Here is a 21,509-nt window from a genome sequence, read left to right on the forward strand (position 1 = left end):
TCCAGTCAGATTCAGTACTCATATTGTGAATACTGGATGAATACTCCTGGTGTTTCATGATGGATACTGATCTTGGAGGAATATTACCTTTGCTGGAAACCTGTGCTTCTGCCAGTGCCTTAAAATTGACATGGAGGTCTGAAAAATGAAGGAAGCCTTATTGGAAATATAGATTATGCCTAAAAGTAATTAGAAAAAAAACCACAAACCAGTTTCAGCCAACTATTTTTATCCCTGTGGTATTAATTTATTATATAATTAACTGTTTTAGCATCACACTTTTATTCAAAGGTAAAGGACAATATTGTTTTGGTTTTTTTTGGTCTGAAATATTGTCTTCTCCCAAATGAATAACTCCCATGAAAATTGTTGGTGATTAATACTGCCCAAAATTACCTTCAGGATCCTTATGAGAGGTCCTGTATTTCACTGTAACTTTGTGAGAAATGCTTACCATGCAAATATGTAGGTACTTGATACTGGAAATCACTTTGAAATACTGCAGCTATTATAAAGTTGATATTTCATGCAGAAACATCTGTAATTTGATTCTGAATTTTGTTTGGCAGTGATTGACTGTTCTCGTTCAAAGCCTTATCTCTATTCAGTTTACTTAGAGGAAGGGGCATCTTTGAAATGCTTCTTGACCTTGACACCAAAACAGGTAGGTTTATGGAACAGTGGTGATTAAGTTAATTAAAATCATGCTCTGTGATATTTCTGTGGTGGGAGAATAGAGACTATTGATGAACATTTTAGTCTGTGCAATAGTTTTATAATTAGTAATGCAATTCTTAAGAAAACAAGTTCTTAAATAATCTTTTTATAACTTTTAAGTGTTTGCATACAGAAAGAAAACACACTTTCTCAGTGGATTAAAAATGATGTAAACTCATACTGAAATGTCATACCACACATTGATGAAACCATTCAACAAACCAGCAGCCACCTTCTTTTTGCAGCTGTTCTTGCCTGAATTCCCAGATGACCAAGAAACTGCAAATATACATGATTTTATATGTCATAAAGACTGGAAAAATTGCTGTCAGGTTGAGCTATTTGGGTGGAAAAAAATTGAAGATATGAGACTTTAAACTGCTTTTACATCTGAAAATTAGCATTTTATTGGCAGTAACTGTCAATAGAGAGTACTCAAGTGAATTTTAAATCCAACCCCATAGAAAAATGCTTTGGAAATTGAAGATTTGGGGTTTCCACATATTTGGAGAACAATGAACTGCAAAAACTTAAGTGTATGATATCATAAACCAGCTTCAGAACAAGCAGCTGGAGATCACTTCTAGCATATAAATCCATTGCATTCTCTGCACTTTTACCTTAAAAATGAATAATAAATATTATGCATCTTGAAAGGGTCAGGAGTCTTTTTTCCACCACCACCCACCTCCCACTCCTGCTTTCCCAGGAGTATAAAATGGAATTCCTTTGTTCAAAGCATAATTCAAATAATATTTGTATATTACAGGCTGTGTCTGGTTAACATTGTGATTTTCTTCTGTGTACATATGGAAGCTGTTGGATTGAGTTTATAGCCCATACACTACCCTGAAATAATTTTTCCTGACAGAATATGAGTCAATAGATTTATGAAAAATTCCTTCTGTAATATGGCAGGCCTTGAATTAAGGGAAAATGAATAGTTGTCATATGTTTTTAAGTTTCAGGAAAGTATGTAATTATTTGCAAAACGGTACCTACAAAATGTCATGAGTGACCTCTAATCAAACTGGAGAAACTCAGCAAAGGGAAATGCTGGCATTTTCCTATGGGTGAGAAGGGTCAGTAATGGGAATACGGGAGTAGATAATGCTATTGGAATAATCTGTGTGTATGGCATTGCAGACCACAAGCTGAAGAAGTATTAAGAGCAGATACTTACCATACCAATAGGAATAATGTTAATAAAGCAAGTAAAATAGTTATTCTAATCAGGGCTGATAACACTTCAGCTGCACACTTTTCCCATGTGGGATGCCATGTTTAAAGAAAGAAGTGGGGCAATTCCACTTGGAAAGAAAGTCCAAAAGAAAGCAATGGAAAAGAGAAGAACTCTATTTCCCATTTTGACATTTGAGCTCTGTTACGATTTCCTTTCCTTGTCAAGTTGCAGGATAGAATAAAAGTAGAAATTTTGCTACTGACACTGCTGTAAATTGAAGTGACTAACAAAATTAATATTTCTGAAGAAAGCTGAAATAATAGCTTGCTCTCTATGTTTAATTTAGCTTGTATCCTGAACATGATGTTCAGAATTGCTGTTCATTATTGATGAGCAATGTCCAACTGTCATTTGGTACTGGTTTTCATTGGCTTAAGTGAAGATAAGGTTATGCCAGTTGGAAGTCTGCTTTAATATAAATTTGGAAAAACTATTTTTATGTTTGACGGGATCAGTTTTCTGAATGTTCTTGCCAAAAATAACCCCACCCAAACAACCCCTAAAAAGCAGAACAAACAAAAAATGACTGCAGAATATTGCACCTTATTGAGTACAGATTTTATTTTTTGTTTTTCAGACTCTGGGTCTAAGTGATTTTCAAGTCTTAAGAATAATTTTTGGCCAACAGAAATAACTTCCTTCAGAAATAAGGAAATTATAACTTCAAAAAGGAAATTTTCTTGGGGCCCCTCATAGCCAACTAATGTGTTGCTTTCATTACATGTTTTTACTTCAGTTTCCCTTCTCCTTGTGTGCTCGGAGTCCTTCTGTCTCTCTTTGCCCTTGGTGCTGGGTGCAACCAGTGCTGCCCTTTTACTTCCAGCGTGTTCCTGCCTGTCACTGCTGGGCAGGAGATGCCCAAGGACCCTGACAGCTTCCAGCCCACTGGTACTCAGAGGTGAACCCCTCTGAGCTGCTGCAGCGCTGTCACAGCTGGCCCCTGAGCACTGACTAATGTTAAATCAAGTTAGCCAGTGTGGCATGACTACAGGCAGCATCTGGAAGTATATTTAGCCACCAGGATGCTGTAGCTTTTCTTTCATTTAACTCCTGCAAAGTACAATACTAATTAAAAACAGTTCTGTTAAGAAAGTGGTTGAGGTACCAGCGTCTCTTACTGTGATCAGGAACTCTCAGTAGTTACTGATTCTTAAAACATTTTCCTTTGGAGCTGAGCTCTTTATTATTCTACCTCATCTATAGTCCCCATTTTATCACCAGATTTCTTTCTTGATTTTCCACTTTTGAAAAAAACCCCAAATCTCTAATCTCTGTATGTTGAGCTTCCTCAATTCAGGTTTCACAGTTGCAAGTGCTGTTTCCTGCCTCTGTGTACTTCAACAGCTGTTTCTGATCTCATCTCTGTTTTTTTGATAACTACTCTTCCCCAGCTTACCTCCCATCTGCCACAAACCTTCTGTATCCCATCAGGTCACATTCCTTTCTGTCTGCCTTTCTGTCTGCCTTCTGGTTTTACTAGAACTTCCTGCTGTTGTAGTCATTACTGACATCACTACCCTATAAACCAACAAACCCCCACTATACTGATGTTTTCTTTAACAAAGTGGATACTAGGGCTAAGGAAAAGTAAAAATAATTCAGGAGCACTGCTAAAAACATAAAAAAAGCATGAAATTATTTTAATGTACTTAAAAAATTTATTAAAGCTACCTGAATTATTAATGTAAGGTTGCAAGTAATTTAGTCTTGAATGCAGTCTTGAATTCTGCTAAAAAACCCTCCAGATCAACAAATGTAGTATATATATAGGAACTTTGAAGAGCTGCTACAATTCTCACTAAAATTTAATATGTATTAATACATGGGACATCAAAAGATGCTCTCAGAGATGAAGTGTCTTGGCATGCTTAAAAAATAAACCTTAAAAAATGTTGAGGCAGTTCCTTCAGTATTCTGAGTGAGAAAATCGAGTCCATGCATTATAGATAAGGCTGAGATGTTGCTCAGACACAGTGTGCCTGTGCCTTGCTGTTATTCCAGTGTCTTTGAAGGTGTTAGAGGTGACAGGGCTCTGCACCTCACTGCAGAGTTTAACCTTAGTATTTAGTGGCTGTGGAAGTCAGAGCTGTCAATGAAAGCAGTATTGATCTCCTCTATATCTTTATAATCTTTATCTGTATCTATCTATGTGTCTGTGTTTCTCCAGGCAGGATGATCCCCTGCTCACAGAGGTCCTGCAGGGTCTGCTGGGGAAAGCATGCAAAGCAAAGTGCAGGAGTGTAGTGATTCAAAATGAGGTGTTTTTTTAAACCTGCTGGACAATAACAAATTCCAGCATCTTGGAAAAAGGACAAAATACACAGCTGGGTAATAATGAAGCCTTCGAGTGCCTTCGATTGAGATAAATGGAACAAGTCACACCTGTCAGAGCTTATTGCTTAAACTTGTGGTAGGGAGGTGGCAGGTGTTTTGGTGGGGTTTTTGTCTTTTTAAATGACTTTTTTTTCCCTATTTTTTAATGAAAGAACAGATTTGTTGTGTAAAAAGTGAATTCTATGGAAAATCTGCAGCTGTGGAATTACAGGGTATTGTTATTGCATCATCTCTGACTGTATACAGAGGAAAGATTTAATTTTATTGCAGTGCTTTGAATGATGGCTTTGAACAGCAGTTACATTATTCATTGTGGAAGCTGCTTTCCTGTGATATAAAACGGGGAATTAAAGATTTCAGTATATCTGAAGTAAAAGCTCATTTAAATTTGTGGGAAGGCTGTGAGTGTATATTGGATTCACTTGCTGGACATAAACCCTTGACTTTGTAGTTAAGTTTAAATTTGAATCAAACTGATTTTTTCTAATGTAGAATGCATTTTGTCTCCTTGTATCCCTGCTGAACTTATATATTAGAGATATAAATAAAGAAAATTTAAGGTCAACCTTTTCACAAATGCTTCAAGATACTTGAACAATGTGCATGGTATTATATGATAAATACAAGAGTATTATTATCTTTTACAGAAGATGTAATGCAATTCTAAGTAATAAATTAGCTTATTGATTCATATGCAATTCCCTGGGAAGTTTTACTGTGAAAGAAAACACTGTAATTTTAGAGAGATGTTAAATATGATTTCTGATTTAGCAAAATTTTTTATTCAACCTTGAGAATACATGCTCTAATAGAATAATAATTAGAGAAATAGATTTTATACTTTCTAAGATATAGTATTGCCTTGGGATACTTAGTAAGATGAAATAACTGATTTGAAAGTGTTTTTTGAAAGCAACAATACTTTTTTTTCTACTCTCAGATTGCCACCTGATAAGTGTTCTTCAGTTTATTTTTGATCCATGAATTTTATGTAAAATACTATTTTACTTGTAATGTTTCATGGGGTGGTTTTCTTCCCCTTTTGTTTCTTGTCTTATACCAGGTGTTTAGGGCCAAGGCAGGAAGCCATTCAGCCATGTTTGCTCACCAGTGTTGAGCTCAGAGCTACCAAACTGTTCGTATCAAACCTATTTCATAAATTGAAATGTGTTTTGGTAGCAGATTTCTTAATCTCACAGATTCTTTATGACCATCAGCTTCCGTTTGTTTATTAATTCTAGTGAAAAAAAAAAAACTGCAAGTATTTTAAGACACCATCTGAATAAAAGTTTCCAGGAATGTTATTTTTATTTGAAGAGTTAACTTCTGGTGGCAAGCTGACCAGCATCCTTTTTCTGGCATCCTTTGGAGGTGTTCCATGTGGAAACACAACAAAAAGCTCCTTTGTCTCACCTGTCTTTTTAAAGCTTCTTTTGAAGTATTTTGATTCTAAGACTCTGACTTTGTAGATGATTCCTCCTTTCCAAACAACATGCATAATCAGTGTACATCAGGACAGGAAAAATGTTTCTTATAATGATATTAACAAACAGGAGTGTTTGTGAAAGAACTCTCTCTAGGCTGCTTCCTTCCTGTCCTTCCCGTGTTCTCTACTGTGTGGAGTTAAATGCAGCTTCAGGAAAATATCTCAATAGATAAGTAACTATAAAGTAGTCATAAATTATCTAAAAAGCAAGAATAAGTCCAGTAATAGTCTAAGGATTTAATTTTTTAAGTGTTATAATTACTCTTTAAAGTATGTATTCTTGCAAAAGAGGGAATTTCTATTATGGAGTTTGAAAAATGAAAAATTAATCATAAAAAGTTTTTAAAATATTTATAGAAAGAAACATAATGATTCTACTTGCAAAGTGAAGTCCTAATAACTGAAATGAATTTTTAATTCTGTTTCAGCAATGTGTATGTATTATAATCTGATTTCTACTTACCTAGAATTTTTAAAGGATTTTTCATTTGTAATGTAGTTTACATAATGTGCAGTTAATGTATGAATAAAATAAAAGATCTATGATTTGTTCTCAATTATATAAATACATTGAACTATGGCTTATGTTGGCCATGAATTCCTACCATTGTACTTCATAGCAAAAGTAGGTTTTCAGTGAACATCATGATCTTCATGTAGTGAATTGAGTCTTTCACATATTTGCTTATGTTTGCCAGTTCTTAGAAAATAACCCCTTTGTTGTATAGTAAGAAAAAACAAAATTTTCCTGTTAGTTGAGATGAAAAACAGGTTTTGATTTACTGCTTTGGGAGAGGGAAAAAGGAATTCCATTTTTTGCTGTCTGGCCTAAACATACCAGCATTGATGAATAACAATTGCAGCGCAAAACTGCTCTCCTTTGCACAGCCAGTGCTGTCATGAACTCTATAATAGACTAAACATTTTAATCTCACCAAACTTAAACAAAATCAGTTTTGTTACAAGAACATATTTTGAAGATGTAACTTGATGCAGTGTTTTATGTGGGTGACTTGAGGTACTAAAAATAGAGGAGTATATAATTCAAAGCAGGAGACTTTTACTCATTTTTTTGACATATCTTGAGCTTCAGTTACTAAAAAATATTAAATGTCAGTTTTGAAAAGCCTGTTACAAAATCTAATCATTATTAGATTTGAAGTATCAACATAAAACAAGGGACTGTGGTAATCTTGCTGCAAATCTTGCCCTCGTTCCACACTTTCCTTGTGAGCTGAGCACAAAAAGACAAACCATTCCACAAGGCTCAGCACACACCTCACTCTCCAGAAGTGTGTAACTGTGTGGCACAGACCCTGCTGGAACTCCACACGCTCCCAGTGCTGTGTGCTTGCTTCTCATTAAGTGTTAGAGATGGATTTGTGCCTCGTGCCCTGGCTTAGGGCACTTTTGGTTTTCTTTCCTGTCATTTATATATTCTGCTTGCTACCACAGATGTGAAAGTGAAGAATGATGCACTATTTTCTGCAGATTTTGAAAGCTTTTAAACGATTCATAACATCTTTATATTGCTGGTTTTACTGCTTTTTCTAAGCAGCATGAAGATTTTATAGGTTTAATTCCTTTCTAAGGTTTCAGTGGCCTTCAAGGTCAAATGAGGATTTGAAGGACTCTGGCATTGGTTTTAGTGCAGAAGTTTTGGGGTTTTTTTCCATTACCTTTATTAAGGTTATTCTTACATTTTGTCTGGAGAACACATTACCTTAGTATGTTGGTCCTTGGAAAGACAGAGCAAGAAGCAAGAAATATCTCTTTGAAAGTGCTTTTTGAAATAAATTTGGCTTTTCTGATGCACATTCTGTCAAAAAAGATGATTCTGTACAAAACACACCATTTCTTAAGTTTGAAACCCTACTTGGGAATGTGATAGCACAGATAAAATGAGGATCAAAATCAGTGGAATTTAGACTCCTAGAAATCAGTGGCATTTTGTGACAAAGGTTTTAAGACTTATTCTTTTCCCCAAGGTTTCTCAATTTTAGCTCATGTTTCACCTTTGATCTCAGTGCCCATTTTGTTTATGCTGGGTGTACTGTAATGGTTGACCTTTGCTCTTCAGCCTTTGAGAAAGGCTTCCATAGCTGATGTAGCTTTGTTTTCCCTCTTTGCTCACATGAGCTTTTGCATTTGGGCTATGGCTCCTATTGTTTTTCACTCATGCAGGTGGCAGGAGTGGAACACGACACTGTGACTCACTAGAAGCCTTGTCTGTAGCTGTGCTGATAACCCTGATACTTTTGGTCATAGAGCTTTTGCTTAATGGGGGAAAATACCTGGGCACTGTTTACTTAGAGAACTGATTCTGAGTTCCAGTAAATGAGCAGGTCCAAAATGTTAATACCATGAGCAGGTCCAAAATTGCAATAATTCCGCCAAAACAGCAAAAATCAGATGGTTCAGGAGGTACCTGTGATTTTTTTTGGAAAATGACCACAGTATTTTCTTTCCCTTTAGATGGCAGTATATGACTTCATTCTCCCAATTGCTGTTCTTCGGGCCAGTTCCCCACCTCCAGTTCCTGCCGTGCCTCCAAAGCGCGGTGGCCCCGCGCCTCTGCCACCCCCGGAGATCCCAGCTCTGCCCATCTGTAAAGTCAGAGCTACTGGTGGGTGAACCAGGCCTTTAAACACCTGCTGGATACATATATTTGGAGTGATACTTTTGCTTTGCAGAGAATGGGTACTTAATTGGAATTTGTATGATTTGTACATTTCTTGGAAACTCTTGATTTGTGTTTTTAAATATGCTTGAAGCTGAGCTTTCTATACCTAATCATGATGTCGAGAAAATATTTTTTGTATTTGCCTTATATAAAAATAGTTTACCAAAACTTTTTAGTGTCTATCCATTTATTAGTATTTCTAGACTATATCATGTAAATCCCAGTAATTACAGCAGTTCCTCTGAAAAGTGTAGAAAAGTAGAATGTCAGTCATACTCTTTTGTAGAATTCTTCTGTCAAAACTAGGATCTCTAGCTGTATTTAAAACTCCTTTAAAATGCCTCTGAATGGCCCTCATGTCATCTGGCTTGTCAGAGGTTGTCAATAGCCAAAGTTACAGGCCATTTACCTGCAGCAAAGAAATTGGTATCTTATATAATTCTTGTCTGCTTTTCTTAGAAATAATTTGGGGTTCTCTTTAGTCTCCTGTCTTCTTACTGTCATGTAGATCTCTAAATTGTGAATATTTGAATACACTGGCTTTCCTAATCTCAGTTTAAATTTACAACCACTTTTTATTTGAGATGAGAGTGAAGTACAGAGTGTCTTTCTAGGATGATGTTTGTGTAATGTTTAAACCTCTTGGGAGCACTTAAGAAGGCTTGGTCAATTAAATATGTAAAGTGGGGTAAAAGCATCTCCAGTTTATTAAGAGTTGTGTATATTTGATTCTTTCCTTTTGTTTTTCTCTTAAGTCTTTTCAGATCTTTTAAAATATCAAAGAAATCTGAGAGACCTTCTTTAGATCTTGCCATGGAAGTAAATTCATACTGATTTTTTCTAAAATACATGTAATTGGAGAACATGTAGAATAAAGGTGAATGTACATATGTATCTGAGATTATTAGGAAACACATCACTAAATGAAAATATGAATCCAAGTCACAAATTTATAGTGCAGAAGTGATTTAAGTGGTGTGAAGAGGAAAGAAATTGTTTATTTCCTTTTCCCCTGCTTTGTGAAATAGATGCAATCACTAAATCTCATGGATAATTAACAATCTTATCCAAATTTTATCATAAATTTATATTTCTGCTATGTAGAATTTCTTCAAAGTGCATGTATCAGCCAAGTAACATAATAGAAAAGTGAATATATAATACTTTCTAGTCTAAGAAATTGATAAAATGAAGTGTGGCTTCTATTAAAATTTGAGTGTTGAAATTAAATTCTTACTGAGAATCTTAATGGTCTGGGAGAAGGCAGAGAAGTCTAAATAAGTTTCTTGGCAACTCAGTATTTCAGATAATCATATGGTTGTAGGCAAATAGCCAGATTATTTTTACTGTTAAAAGAAGAACTTGATGATTTGATTACATTCTGACAACTTTAAAATATCTGTTATTAAATAATTTCAGATTATCATGTTAAAAACTAAAATTGAGTAAGAAGTATCTTGCAAGTTCTAAGTTTTGATTTGGCAAATATGCCTAATTCTCACTGCTTGATGCTTTATGGCACATTAGTTTTCTGCTTTTGCAATTTCTGTTTTCTTGGGATAGTTGTTGTGGTTGACTGGGATTCAGACTGCTGGGACAGTGTGGTTGGCACTTAAATCAGTATCTTATATTTGCTGTTTATACTCAGGGTTGTTCACCCTGAGAAATAATCACTCTGAGATTGGGGTAGTCAGCCCTGTCTTTTAACTTCAGTGTAGTCCATATGTTTCCAATCCATCAGAAATCTATTTTTTGATTTTTTTTTTTAACAAAGTTTATAAACTGTTTCAGCACTTGGGAAGGAAAGCAGGTCTCTTAAATACTTACAGGAATTTTCCTTCCTAAAGTGTTTATGTGTATGGAAGAAAGAACTGAAAGAGAAAAATCTCAAGCAAACTGGGACAGAAAACTCAACAGAAGACACAAGTCTAATCTAAGCCTGGTAGAAAGGAGAAGTTTGTACTATCAAAGTAATGGCCTTGTGGGAGCTGAAATATATTTTAATAATCCAAGTCAGAGTTTTTTTGTTTGGGTAGATAATCCCCTTTACCTGACAGTTTAAGTTGTGCTGTGTTCTCCTGGTACAGGCAATTTGTGAGAGAGCTGAGGATTTTGTGAGTGATGTGGTTGTGTGTCAGTGGAAGATTTCCAGCAAATTCTTTTCCTCCTTTGAAATAATATTACTTTATAGAGTTTATGTGCCTATGATTTAGAGAAATACAGATAATATTGTTATTTACGTAATGTGATCTATGTGTTTAGGAAATTCTTTGGATTTTTTAGGGGGACAAGAGAATTTATCAACACTGGAAGTGGATCAGACATGCAGATTTTAGTAAAAGGATTCTGTGTGCTTGCTAGGTTCATTTCCAGTGCTCTTTCCAAGAAGTAATATGAGGCTGTGGAAACACATACCTCTGTTTTTCTAAACTCACACTTTAAAAATTCATATGTTGTGATGATTTTTTGTTAAAGCTCTATGAAATTAGGAGAAATACTCTTTTATATAAAAAATACTCCAAGTCTTGTCTCATGGTTACTATCAGAAATGTAAGTGCATTCATCTGCAGAAGGAAGATCATGTGGCTCTTGTGATATGAAGGAGAGGTGCTATAATTCTGGTAGATATAGAATTTAAATAATTTTAATGTGAGTAAAGAGTCATAATAAGACCAAGTTAAATTACAAAACTCGTGTATATAGTATGGGAGTCAAAAAGGGGAGAAACATTTTCCTTAAATGCGTACAGAAACAATGATTTTATGAAGGTACTTTGAGAAAATATTTTCAAGTGATGCTGTATAAACATTTTAAATTATTTTTTTCAATAGTACTTCAACCATTCTTGGAGTTCTCCTCAATGGAATTTAAATTTGAACAACATTCAAGTAACATGTGTTCCAGTACTGCTGATAGGAGCGTGAATTCTCAGGTAATGACATTGTCATTGTCATTTTCTTCAGCTTTTGATTTCATGTTTGTCTTTTCATCACTATAATTTTTTTCTAAAATTTAAAATTGGGTTTCTACTAACTCTGACAATATCAAAATATGGGCTCTATGAGAAATTGACCATGAATTGTGTAAGAAATAGATATGAATAGTATAATTCTGAAGATTTTCTGCATCTGCCTGTACCAGTAAATGAGACAGTGATGGTGCCAAGATGCAACTGATTTGTGCCATGATGGGCCAAACAGTGAAACTGCTATCTCAGTGCCTTGTATGGTACTGACTGTGCCAACTGTCCCAAAATCTCCCAACTCTCCCAAAAAATTCCTTGTCGTGACTTACAGTTTAATAGGAGAAGAAAGGCACTAAATTTAATATTTGCAACACAGATAATTTGTATGAATGCAAAACATACCATAACATAATTTATTGTTTCTAATTCCTGAGGGCTTTGGTTAGAAATTAGAAAGAAATATTTTTGGCAATGATGAAAACACTGGAAATGCTTTTTCAAGTGCATTCAAGAAACAATGATAATGCAAAGTCAAGGCATTTTCCTAGCTAGGCATGTTTCAAAAGCTGAGAGAGTAACTCTGAGATAAAGGAATTTAATTTTATTTTCTTGTTTCCATTGTCATCTTACTGAATTGAAAGAATGGGTAATGAAAATCTATTCTGAACTTCTTCCATTTTCAACATCTCCACTTGTAAGTCTAAACCATGTGAGCCATGTATTTAGTGCTTACTGTGCTTCATTTTTATCTGGAATAAGTCCTTGTTCCATTTGTCTAAGCACTCCCACTGTGATGCTTTGATCTATTTACCTCACTTAAATGATGTTTTTACATTCTGGAAAGAAAGTATTCTCTTTGTGAATGTGGTGAATGACTGGAAAGCATCTAGTCTTTGCAGATAGACATACTCACCTTTGCACCCCACAGATATAATAAACAGTTCTTCTTGCTTTCCCTCTGGTGTGTTTGCATAAAGAATGCTTAGGAGAAAGCAATGTGAAAAGTATCACAGTGTTTGCTGCTTTCCCTCTTTCAACATCACTCCTTTTCTGAAAATATTTACAGGACCTTGTCCTGAAGTGTCTCTCAAAAGAGTGTGTAACATGGAAATTGAATTTTGATGAGGCAGACAAAAATATAGAAGATGGTATTTTCAGATTTAGTCTGAAGAGTGGATGTCTTTGTAAAAAAGAAGAAGTCAGTATTTCTGTGTCCTTCTGGCCTCGTAAGTAATTTTATGAATTCTATACATTGGCCATTTGCATAGGGATGTTTAAATGAGGTTTTATGAGAAATCAATACTTGTACTTATTTTGATCAACAAATTTTTTTTTTCCTTCTGGTGGACCTAACAAAAAATATGGAATCATTGTTTTTGAAATTGCATTGTTTGAAAAGTCTGCTTTGCACATAGAAAGCATCAGGTTTTTCACACATCAAGGACTGGGATAGGTGTATCATTTTCAGTGCTGCTACTTCCGGTGCATTTGGGTTGACTGACTTAGGTAGTAAAACTTTCCAAGGTACTTGGAATGCTTTTAAACTTTAAATAGCCATAATTTAGATAAGAATAGAAATTTCCTGCTGCAGTAAGATATAAAATCACTTGTCTGTGGTATTTTTTGGAGTAGACTGGTCAGACAACCAGTCCCTAAGAAAAAACATGTAAAATAGATTTCTAACAAAACTTGAAAGAATAAAGGAAGATGATAATCAACCACATAACTCTAGAAAAGGAATAGAAGAACAGGAAAATTAAGATTCTACCTTTTTCCCAGCCAGGTGTTTCGAGTAGACAGTGATATAGAAGATTCATAGAATGTAGCACTGTACTTGAGCTGATAAATCCCACCAGCAAATGCAACTGATGCCCACAGAACCCCATCCTGTTGACAGTTTCAGTGCAGTACTTTTGGGGCTGCAGCATTGTCAAGGTTAAGAAAAGTTGTTGTGTCAGTTGGATCTGATGCTGAGTCAGCAAATGAGCATCCCTATCCTAAAGGAAGATGATGCTGTTAATCTTCATCATAGCCCTGAAATCTCTAACCTCAATTAAGCATTAGAAACAATTTAATATAAATAAAGAAAAATAGAGATATAAGGCTCTTGCCGTGACTCTGTATGATAAATTGAGAAGACTGCATTCAGTATTGTTCTGTAAATGTTGTGAATATGCAAGTGCAGTGTTTAATTGCACATGTTACTTGAAGTTGCTTGTTGCAGACTGTGAAGCAGAGAACAGCATAAAAATAAAAGCCAATATTTTGAATTACTGGATAAATTGTATGTGTAAATGCAGATGTGTATATATACATGAATATGACTGATAAATTACTGTAATTTGAAGTTATCTGTATTTTCACTGTGTTCCCATATCTTTTGTTTACAGAAAATCATAAATAACTGTAATGATCAAATACCCTTAATTCAATGTTCTAAGTATTTCCCCCTTATTTATATCCTATTTATGCTTTACCTTCAGTGCATTTTACTCTCTCTTGTAAGAGAGCTTTAGCTACATCCAAACCCACACAGGAGACCTAGTTAATGAACATGGGGTGCTAATCACTTTCATAGGCTTGTGCTGTAAAGCTGTATTATGTGGGGGGGGGGTGAACAAACTGTAAAATGAACTTTGAGTGTGCATTAGGGTAATTTATTTAAATATGCTGCAGCAGTTGTGATAGAGTACAAAATGCTATAATAAACTGCAATGTTTAATTAATTGGAGGAGCTTATGTCAGTGAAATCATGCTAACTGTTAAAAAAGTACTCTAAAAATAGAGATTTTCAAGAATTGAAGACACGAATAGGATCCTCTTCTGCTGTTTTATAGTATAATGCATAACAATCTAAAAATGTTTTCACTGTAACTAATTTTGATATGAAAAAATTTATCTGCAGCAAAGGAAGTAACAAGGAATTTGTGCTCTTGGGTTCCCTTACTGGGAGTTCAGAGGTGCTGGAAGATGTGATGATTGTGTAATGGGCACAAATGACAACTTTGATACTTTCATTGTGTGCTCTTTTGTTTTTTTATTTTTTTTTTTCTGCAACAGCAAGATATTAAATAGCTATGACCTTTAACAAATTCTGTGGTGAAACTATTAGTTTACTTTTGAGTTTTTCTTTTTCTTTCTTTTTTTTTTTTTTTTTTTTTTTTTAGGATGCATGTAAGTTCTAGCTGTCTGTGGCTTTTCTGCTTTGAAGTCTGTATTTCACTGGATGCAAATTGCTCAGTGGTACCTATTAATGTTGAAAGGATATAGATACCATAACACCTGAATTGTCATAAGGTCCAAGGCAACTAAACTACAAATGTGCTTTTGGCAGACAAATGTAGGAACTGCATAGCCACGTAACAGAAACTTAAGAGAGTGAGAAGAGCAGAGGGTGTTTTTCCTTTCTCTCATAAACTCTGAAAATATATTGTTCAGTTAATATTCCTGGAGAAGAGAAAATATTTCCCATATAATTCTACAGATTTTGTTAGCCTGTGGCAGATTTTGATTGATAAATTTTTAAGTACTATCAAATATCCTTAAGTAAAATGTTCACATCTGCTGGACTAGAAATTAATGATGATATATCAGAATGGAAACAGCAACCCAGGCTTTGACAGTGGTCATGAAAGGTGTGAGGAGTAGAATAAATGGCTTCAGCTGCCAGTTCAGGACATAATTCTCATTAATTTCTAAGTAATTTATTGAACATGAAATATCCTGAAATCACTGGTCCTAGGCATTCCAAACTAATGAACTAATTTTAATAAATGACAGAATTCATGTTTTATTGTCTTTGTGTCTTTTTAAAATGATCGTGGTATTGCATTGTCCTGGTGTTTCTGACATAAGCAGTAATTTCTTGGTTTACATTCTATGCTGAATTTTGGTGTTAGTAAATGTGTGGATCCACACACAGAATGATCAGTGAGGCAGGATAGTCACTGTCTGTTCTGCTCTTTGGGTGAGCCAGGGATTCTTTGGCATGGAAATTGTAAATGGAAAGTTTCTATGAAAAAAGCTTAACAGTTCTATTGTCTAACTTTGAAACTGCAGTTCATACAAATATTTAAAAATGTGAGTTAGTGAAAATTGCACATTCTTTGGTACTGACATATGCTCCTGTACTTTCTTCCTTCGTTGTGTTCCATCCCTATGATGTTTATTGGTTATCCCCTTTCACTTCACCTTGTCGTATTTATGGGTGAAAAGAGGACACCAGAAATATGGTTTTGTTACAGCCCAGCTGGATGGGCTGGTACATGGGGGGAACTTGTATAGAACATCCTTTCTTACGAGATTTTCAGAAATACTCTGTCTCTTCATCCATCTACATGACTTTTTACTGATGCTTTCCTTCATGAAAGGACAGAGTGCCAGAGGAAGATGTGTTCCTGTTGTGTCAAAACCTAGAGGCAGAATCTGTTTAGCCTTCTCAGCAGTATTGTCTCTGATTTACAAGCTGATTTACATTTAACACAGAATTAGTCAGATGTTGCAAACAGGGCAGCAGATTCCTCTTAGAGCTGGTTTTCAGTTTGCCATTTTCATGTTTGCTGGTTTGAAATGAAAGGATCCACAGGTCATTTTCTGGTGACATAACAGTGTCCATGAAGCTCCTCTACTATCACCTCCATTAAGAAAAGAAATTAGCTCTTACAGGAAGGGACAAAGATAAAGTATTTAGAAGACACTAGATTTTCTTCTTTTTCTATGTAAACAGTGACAGCTCTTTCTCAGTCTGCGGAAGTAGTGATCTGAGATAATCTCAAAAGACCCTGCCATGTATTTTGTTCTGTGACGTGTGTGTGTTTATGCTGACACACAAAATACAACTTTTTTTTTTGCTATCTTAATTATTAGGTAAGAATGTCTCCATACTGATCTAACTGAGGGAAATCAAAGGAAAGGGTGTTTTTTCTCAAAGATTGAAAGACTAAACTTTTTGGGTTGTTTTACAACACATTATTGCAGATTTATTTCTAAATCCAGGAGTTGTTCATTAGCTTGCCCTCAAAATTGCTGATTTTGTTAGCTTTTCAGCAGGTGAGGATGACTGAGGGTTGGATAAATGACACTGCATGGTTTGGAATGTCATTTTCATAGTTTAATAGCTGTGGAAGGAAGTACTTTGCTCCCTGTATCAGTGAAAAAAAAAGTGTTTTTCCATCCTAGAGAGAACTGCCTTGCAGCAAGAAGCAAGGTGCCTGAGAAGGGGCAGAACACAAGGAAATCTTTATCCCTGCTGTTGTCATTCCCGGCTGTGCTGTAGAGAGCACCTGGAGAAGGATATTTGGTCATCCCTTCCCTTTTTTCTGGTGGATGTGGCGATATTAGTGTTGCAGTTGGACTTGATTCATAAGATTTTCTCCAAGCTAAATGATTCTGTGAAATGGGAGATGCTCTGAGTGGAGGGTGGAACCTCCTGCTGGCTTGTGTGAGGCCGCTTGGCCACTCTGTAGGTTTTGGAGCCATCTTTGAAGTGGTATAATTCCACTCTTAACAGGTACCAACTTTTCCTTGTCTTGGCAGTCAGATGCTTCCAATAGTTACTCTTTTTATGAAATAAGCATTGGCTGTGTCAATTAGTGAAATTCAAAGTATGACTACAATTCTTAAAATTCTGCTGTTGTATTGATATTATATATAATGGAATATTAATGCAACAAACTTATTTATTGAAGTTAGAAAAAAATTCTGACAAGTTAAAAAAAGTGCATTTCTGGTTTGCTAAAGGCAAGTATTCTGAGCTTTCTTAATAAATACTCTTCTCATACAATATTTATGTTATGTTAAACTACATTTTGAGAAACAAAACAGTACTAAATTTTTTTTAAAAAATTATTAACAGACAAAAATTCCAACCCCAAACCTCTTACTATAACTCTTTTACATTCCTGTATTTATGGTAATATATATATTTTAAAATATTTTCAACAGCTTGTCCTGGGATATACACATCTGAAATACCCATGTATCTAAATGATAGTCCATCACGATACATGCTAACATTGTCTGGCACGCTGAGGTCACCAAAAATAGATTTTCACCCCCCCTTTTTAATGCTGATGCCTGTTCCTCTGGGTGTGGAAACTGAAGGAGTCATCACTATCATTCCACGGGATTTTATAAGGTAAAAATCTGAAAGTATATTTGTTACAGTAATCCTGAATTGTTGTTGTTTCATTCACTTCTGAAAAATGAATTAATATTTGTTTGTGAATGTTAGTATTAATTTTATGCTCAGCAGAAGAATCTGTATATTTTAGAGAAAATTAATATAATTAATATTGTTGAATATTCAACAAGCCCATGTCATTTCCTCAAACGTACCTGCTTCATGAAGTGTCTATTTTCTGATATCTTCACTCTATGAATTTATATCAGAAATATAAAATTATTGTGGATAGCAAAAAAATTAAAAGCAGATACTCTTCTAGGATTTTTTGTTGCTTTTAATCAGATACTAAGGTTTTAAGTCTTATTTCTATTTTTCACATTGTGATAACATAAAATCTTTCTATCATTTTATTTTTTCTAATCCACTGGTTTGAGGTTTAGCTAATTGAACAGTTGGTGAGGTTGTAGTTCTTGGTGGTTTTTTTTCCTTCTTTCCAGGTGAGGTTTTATTGAAAAGGACAGCAGAAATGTTTTAATCCTGCCACTTGTTTCAATAAGAAATCTATTTTTTTTTATTTATGTGTGGATCACTCAGTTCATCCCGGTACTTGAATTTAAAAGAGAGACTTTTTGTAATCTTCATATAATGTAGTATAACTCAGCATTGCAACTATTCAAGTTTTTAAGATTTAATTTTTCTGTTTATAATTAGTAAATAGCAGTAATATTTGTTTGCTATGCTTGTGTAGGTATCATTTCGATACTAGAATTAGAGAAAAAAATTTCCTTTTGTTGTAAATTAATTAAATTACCTTCAAATTATTATTGTCTTGTCTTGTCTGAGTTGTGCTGATTTATCAAGTGATTTGTCTGCTGTCAGTAGCTCGGTGGTTGGAACTGAAGGGATTCCACATGGGCCTGGAGTGACTGCTGTTCTTATTTCAGAGCTGAAACCTGTAACTACATAACTACATACTGAAGTATCTTCAGCATCTTCACAAATTTACCCCTAATATTTCTATTTTATAACTTGCTTCAACCTATTTGTGCAATAGTGCAGTTTAATGAACACTAATGCAAGTTTTAAGTTTCAGAAAACTCTTTATGCCGTTTGGAGCACAGTTAGTAGAAATTTCATTTGGATGTTCAGATATTGTGAGTCAGCACAAAATGTTCAGATACATACAAAGAAAACAAACTAGCATCTAAATGATGGAAGAATTTTATTTTTAAAATTAGTTTCATTTGATTTGCACTTGAAAACTAAAGTTGTTATTCTGTATGCAACTGTGAAAGAGTTTTGTGAATGTGAGAATCTATGAATTAACTTTATTACTGCAATCCTGTGACCACAAACACCTACTGTTTATGTTTGACACAGGCAATCACGAATTAGAGTTAGACTTCCTGAACTTGAACTTGCAGATGGTACCAGGACTTGCCCTTTTTCTGTGCAGTTCCCAGAGGGACAAAATATAGTTCTTTCATCAGATGGCACAACTAATGAACTGACCTGCCGTATCAGCTTCAGATCATCTAAGCCAATGTCATTTTTAGGGGAAATTCTCTTCATTGATCAAGAAGACAACAGGTAATGTGTGCAATTCAAATTCTCCTGGGGGAAGGTTCCAGACTGACCAAGTTGGATACAAGACACAGAACTCATAAGGGTTGGGTAAAGGAACACAAGAATCCTCTGAAGAAAATGGAAGATAGATATTAATTTCTTTTTTTCCAATTGAATTAATATTCAGAACTAAAAAATTCCGCTTTGATTTCTAAGGTAAAATTCATCTAAGTGTCCATCTTAAGGTCTTGTTTCAAGATCTCATTTGTATCTACTTGTAACTCATGTTCAGATCTGCCAGGGAGGGGATGAGAGGGTGAGTGCAAGAGGAAGAAAGATGGGCACTGTTGCTATTAAAGCCATTCCTGTGTTTAGTATTTTCACTAAAGCAACTATTTTGAGGAATAAATAATTCCACCCTGCAGCTTTGAATAGACTTTTTCTAAACATAAATCTAAATTTTATATTATTTTGATGCAAGGGTTATGGATATTTAAGTTATTGCTGCTCTCTGGGTTAATAGTTCATATTTTTCTGTATAGATTGTCAGCCAATAATCTATTTGTTATTTATTTTAATTAATCCTAGTATTTAATAGTTGTGTGGGGTGTGATTCATAAGTCTGTGTTAGAGTTTTCTGTAATTACAAGAAAAGGATATTTTAAGCTTATGACAAAGTCTGAAATGTAGCTTCTGAGCAGGCACAATATTTAGTTTTAATAACTTTTTATATGATGCACTAGCAGCTTCTCAAACCTTGTTATAGAGAAATAAAAATTCCTCCTGTGTAATAAAATTTGTTCTATATTTGCCATTAAAAGGAAATAAAGAATATGACCCTCAATTTAAGGGCAAACTGAATGTATTTTTTTAAAAAGGATAGCAAATAAAAGTCATCTAAGTAATCTTAACAGCCATTCCTGCTCATGAGGGTGAAAAAATTCATGCTCCAGAATTTCAAATCATCTCAGAATTGTTGCTAGGTTTTAAAATGTCAAAATAAAGTATTTGTTAAAGGACAGAAGTCCTAACAGCAGTTTGCTAATGTATATGGGATTTTCTGACAGGCAGTTGAGTTGTGGGTGGGCTTTAGGAGCAGCTGTTAGAAAACCTGAGCAGAAATAAAAGAATTATGTGTGTGTCTTTGGTCAGTGTGGGAATATTATTCATATTGGATTTCAGATGAAATTATTTTTATTGTAACCATAAATAATTCTTTCCTTCACTTAGAAAAGTCTGAGTATGCACCCAATTCTGTAATGCTGTTTCCTTCTTGTGATAAGCTACATGATAATTCCATGATAAATCCAAATCTGGATAACACTGCTTGTATTATGTGCCTTGATATTGCACTCTGTAATAAGAGGTAGCTAGAATTTCTTGTTCTCTGCATATCTTTCCCTCATTCCTGCCAGCCCCCATGGGAGCCCTTTGCAACGTGTTCAAACTTCAAACCTGATTCAACTAATTATCTAAACATTTGAATAATTTCTTTCAAACTGTGTATCTAATGAATTTAAACTGCTTTTTTAATTTGAGTATTTTAGAAAGACAAGATTTCAGGGTCTTCTCAATCTGTAATAATAAAACAATAAAATCTATAACCTTTTATAACACCTATAAAAGCTAATTGGTCTTGAAAAAGTTCCTGGACTGTTTAATAGGCCGTGAAATCTCACAGTATCAGTTGCTGAAGATATATTAATTTGTCAGGTGTTCTCTCTTTATATTTCCATTTTCAAAGTGATAACATGTACTTTAAAATGATTTGAACTAAACTTTTGAACTTCAACTCCGATTCCGTGTTTGGGGATATTATTAAAATAAGCAAGTCAAGATTTTCAGAGGTTGGTAAAATATTGTATTCTACAGCTATTTAGAAGAAAACCCCCTTAACTTCTAAGCAGAAGCAGTTCTAGGCATATTTCAAAGCAGGAGTATTGAGGAGAAAAACACTCCATAGGGGATGACCCTGGCTGGATCTCAGGTGCCCACCAAAGCCTCTGTCCCTCTCCTCTGCAGCTAGAAAGGGGAGAGAAAATATAATAAAAGGTTCATGAGTTGAGGTAAGAACAGAAGAGAGATCACTCACCAAATACCCTCATGGGCAAAACTGACTTGAATTAGAGATATTAATTAAATTTATTACTAGAAAAATCAAAGCAAGATAATGAGAACGAAAAAATTAAAACCACCTTCCCTTCACCCCTTCCTTCTTCCTAGCTCTACTTCTTCCCCAGCAGTGGAGGGAAACAGGGAATGGAGGTTGTGGTCAATTAATCTCCCATTATTTCTATTTCTGCTTAGGGAGAGGAGTCCTTCACCTGCTCCACTATGGGCTCCCTTCCATGGGAGAGAGTTCTCCATGAACTTCTCCAATGTGAGTCCATC

General features: G+C 34.8%; 1 protein-coding gene across 5 annotated transcripts in view; it reads left to right on the plus strand.

Annotated features, from left to right (window-relative positions):
* CFAP47 (cilia and flagella associated protein 47) overlaps positions 1-21,509 on the plus strand; it is a 261,132-nt gene that overhangs the window by 24,747 nt on the left and 214,876 nt on the right. For 4 of the 5 annotated variants that reach the window (XR_010995832.1, XM_068179785.1, XM_068179787.1 and 1 more), the window contains exons 21-26: positions 570-664; positions 8,256-8,406; positions 11,295-11,395; positions 12,495-12,654; positions 17,372-17,564; positions 18,933-19,142. Coding sequence is in view for 4 of the 5 variants with exons in the window: in XM_068179785.1 (XP_068035886.1) it covers positions 570-664; positions 8,256-8,406; positions 11,295-11,395; positions 12,495-12,654; positions 17,372-17,564; positions 18,933-19,142 (910 nt within the window). In the remaining variant the exon portion in view is untranslated. The remainder of the gene's footprint in view (positions 1-569; positions 665-8,255; positions 8,407-11,294; positions 11,396-12,494; positions 12,655-17,371; positions 17,565-18,932; positions 19,143-21,509) is intronic. The other variant, XM_068179786.1, reaches the window with a different exon arrangement.

Source organism: Anomalospiza imberbis, chromosome 2 (assembly GCF_031753505.1).
Source record: "Anomalospiza imberbis isolate Cuckoo-Finch-1a 21T00152 chromosome 2, ASM3175350v1, whole genome shotgun sequence".
NCBI classification, from domain to species: Eukaryota; Metazoa; Chordata; class Aves; order Passeriformes; family Viduidae; genus Anomalospiza; species Anomalospiza imberbis.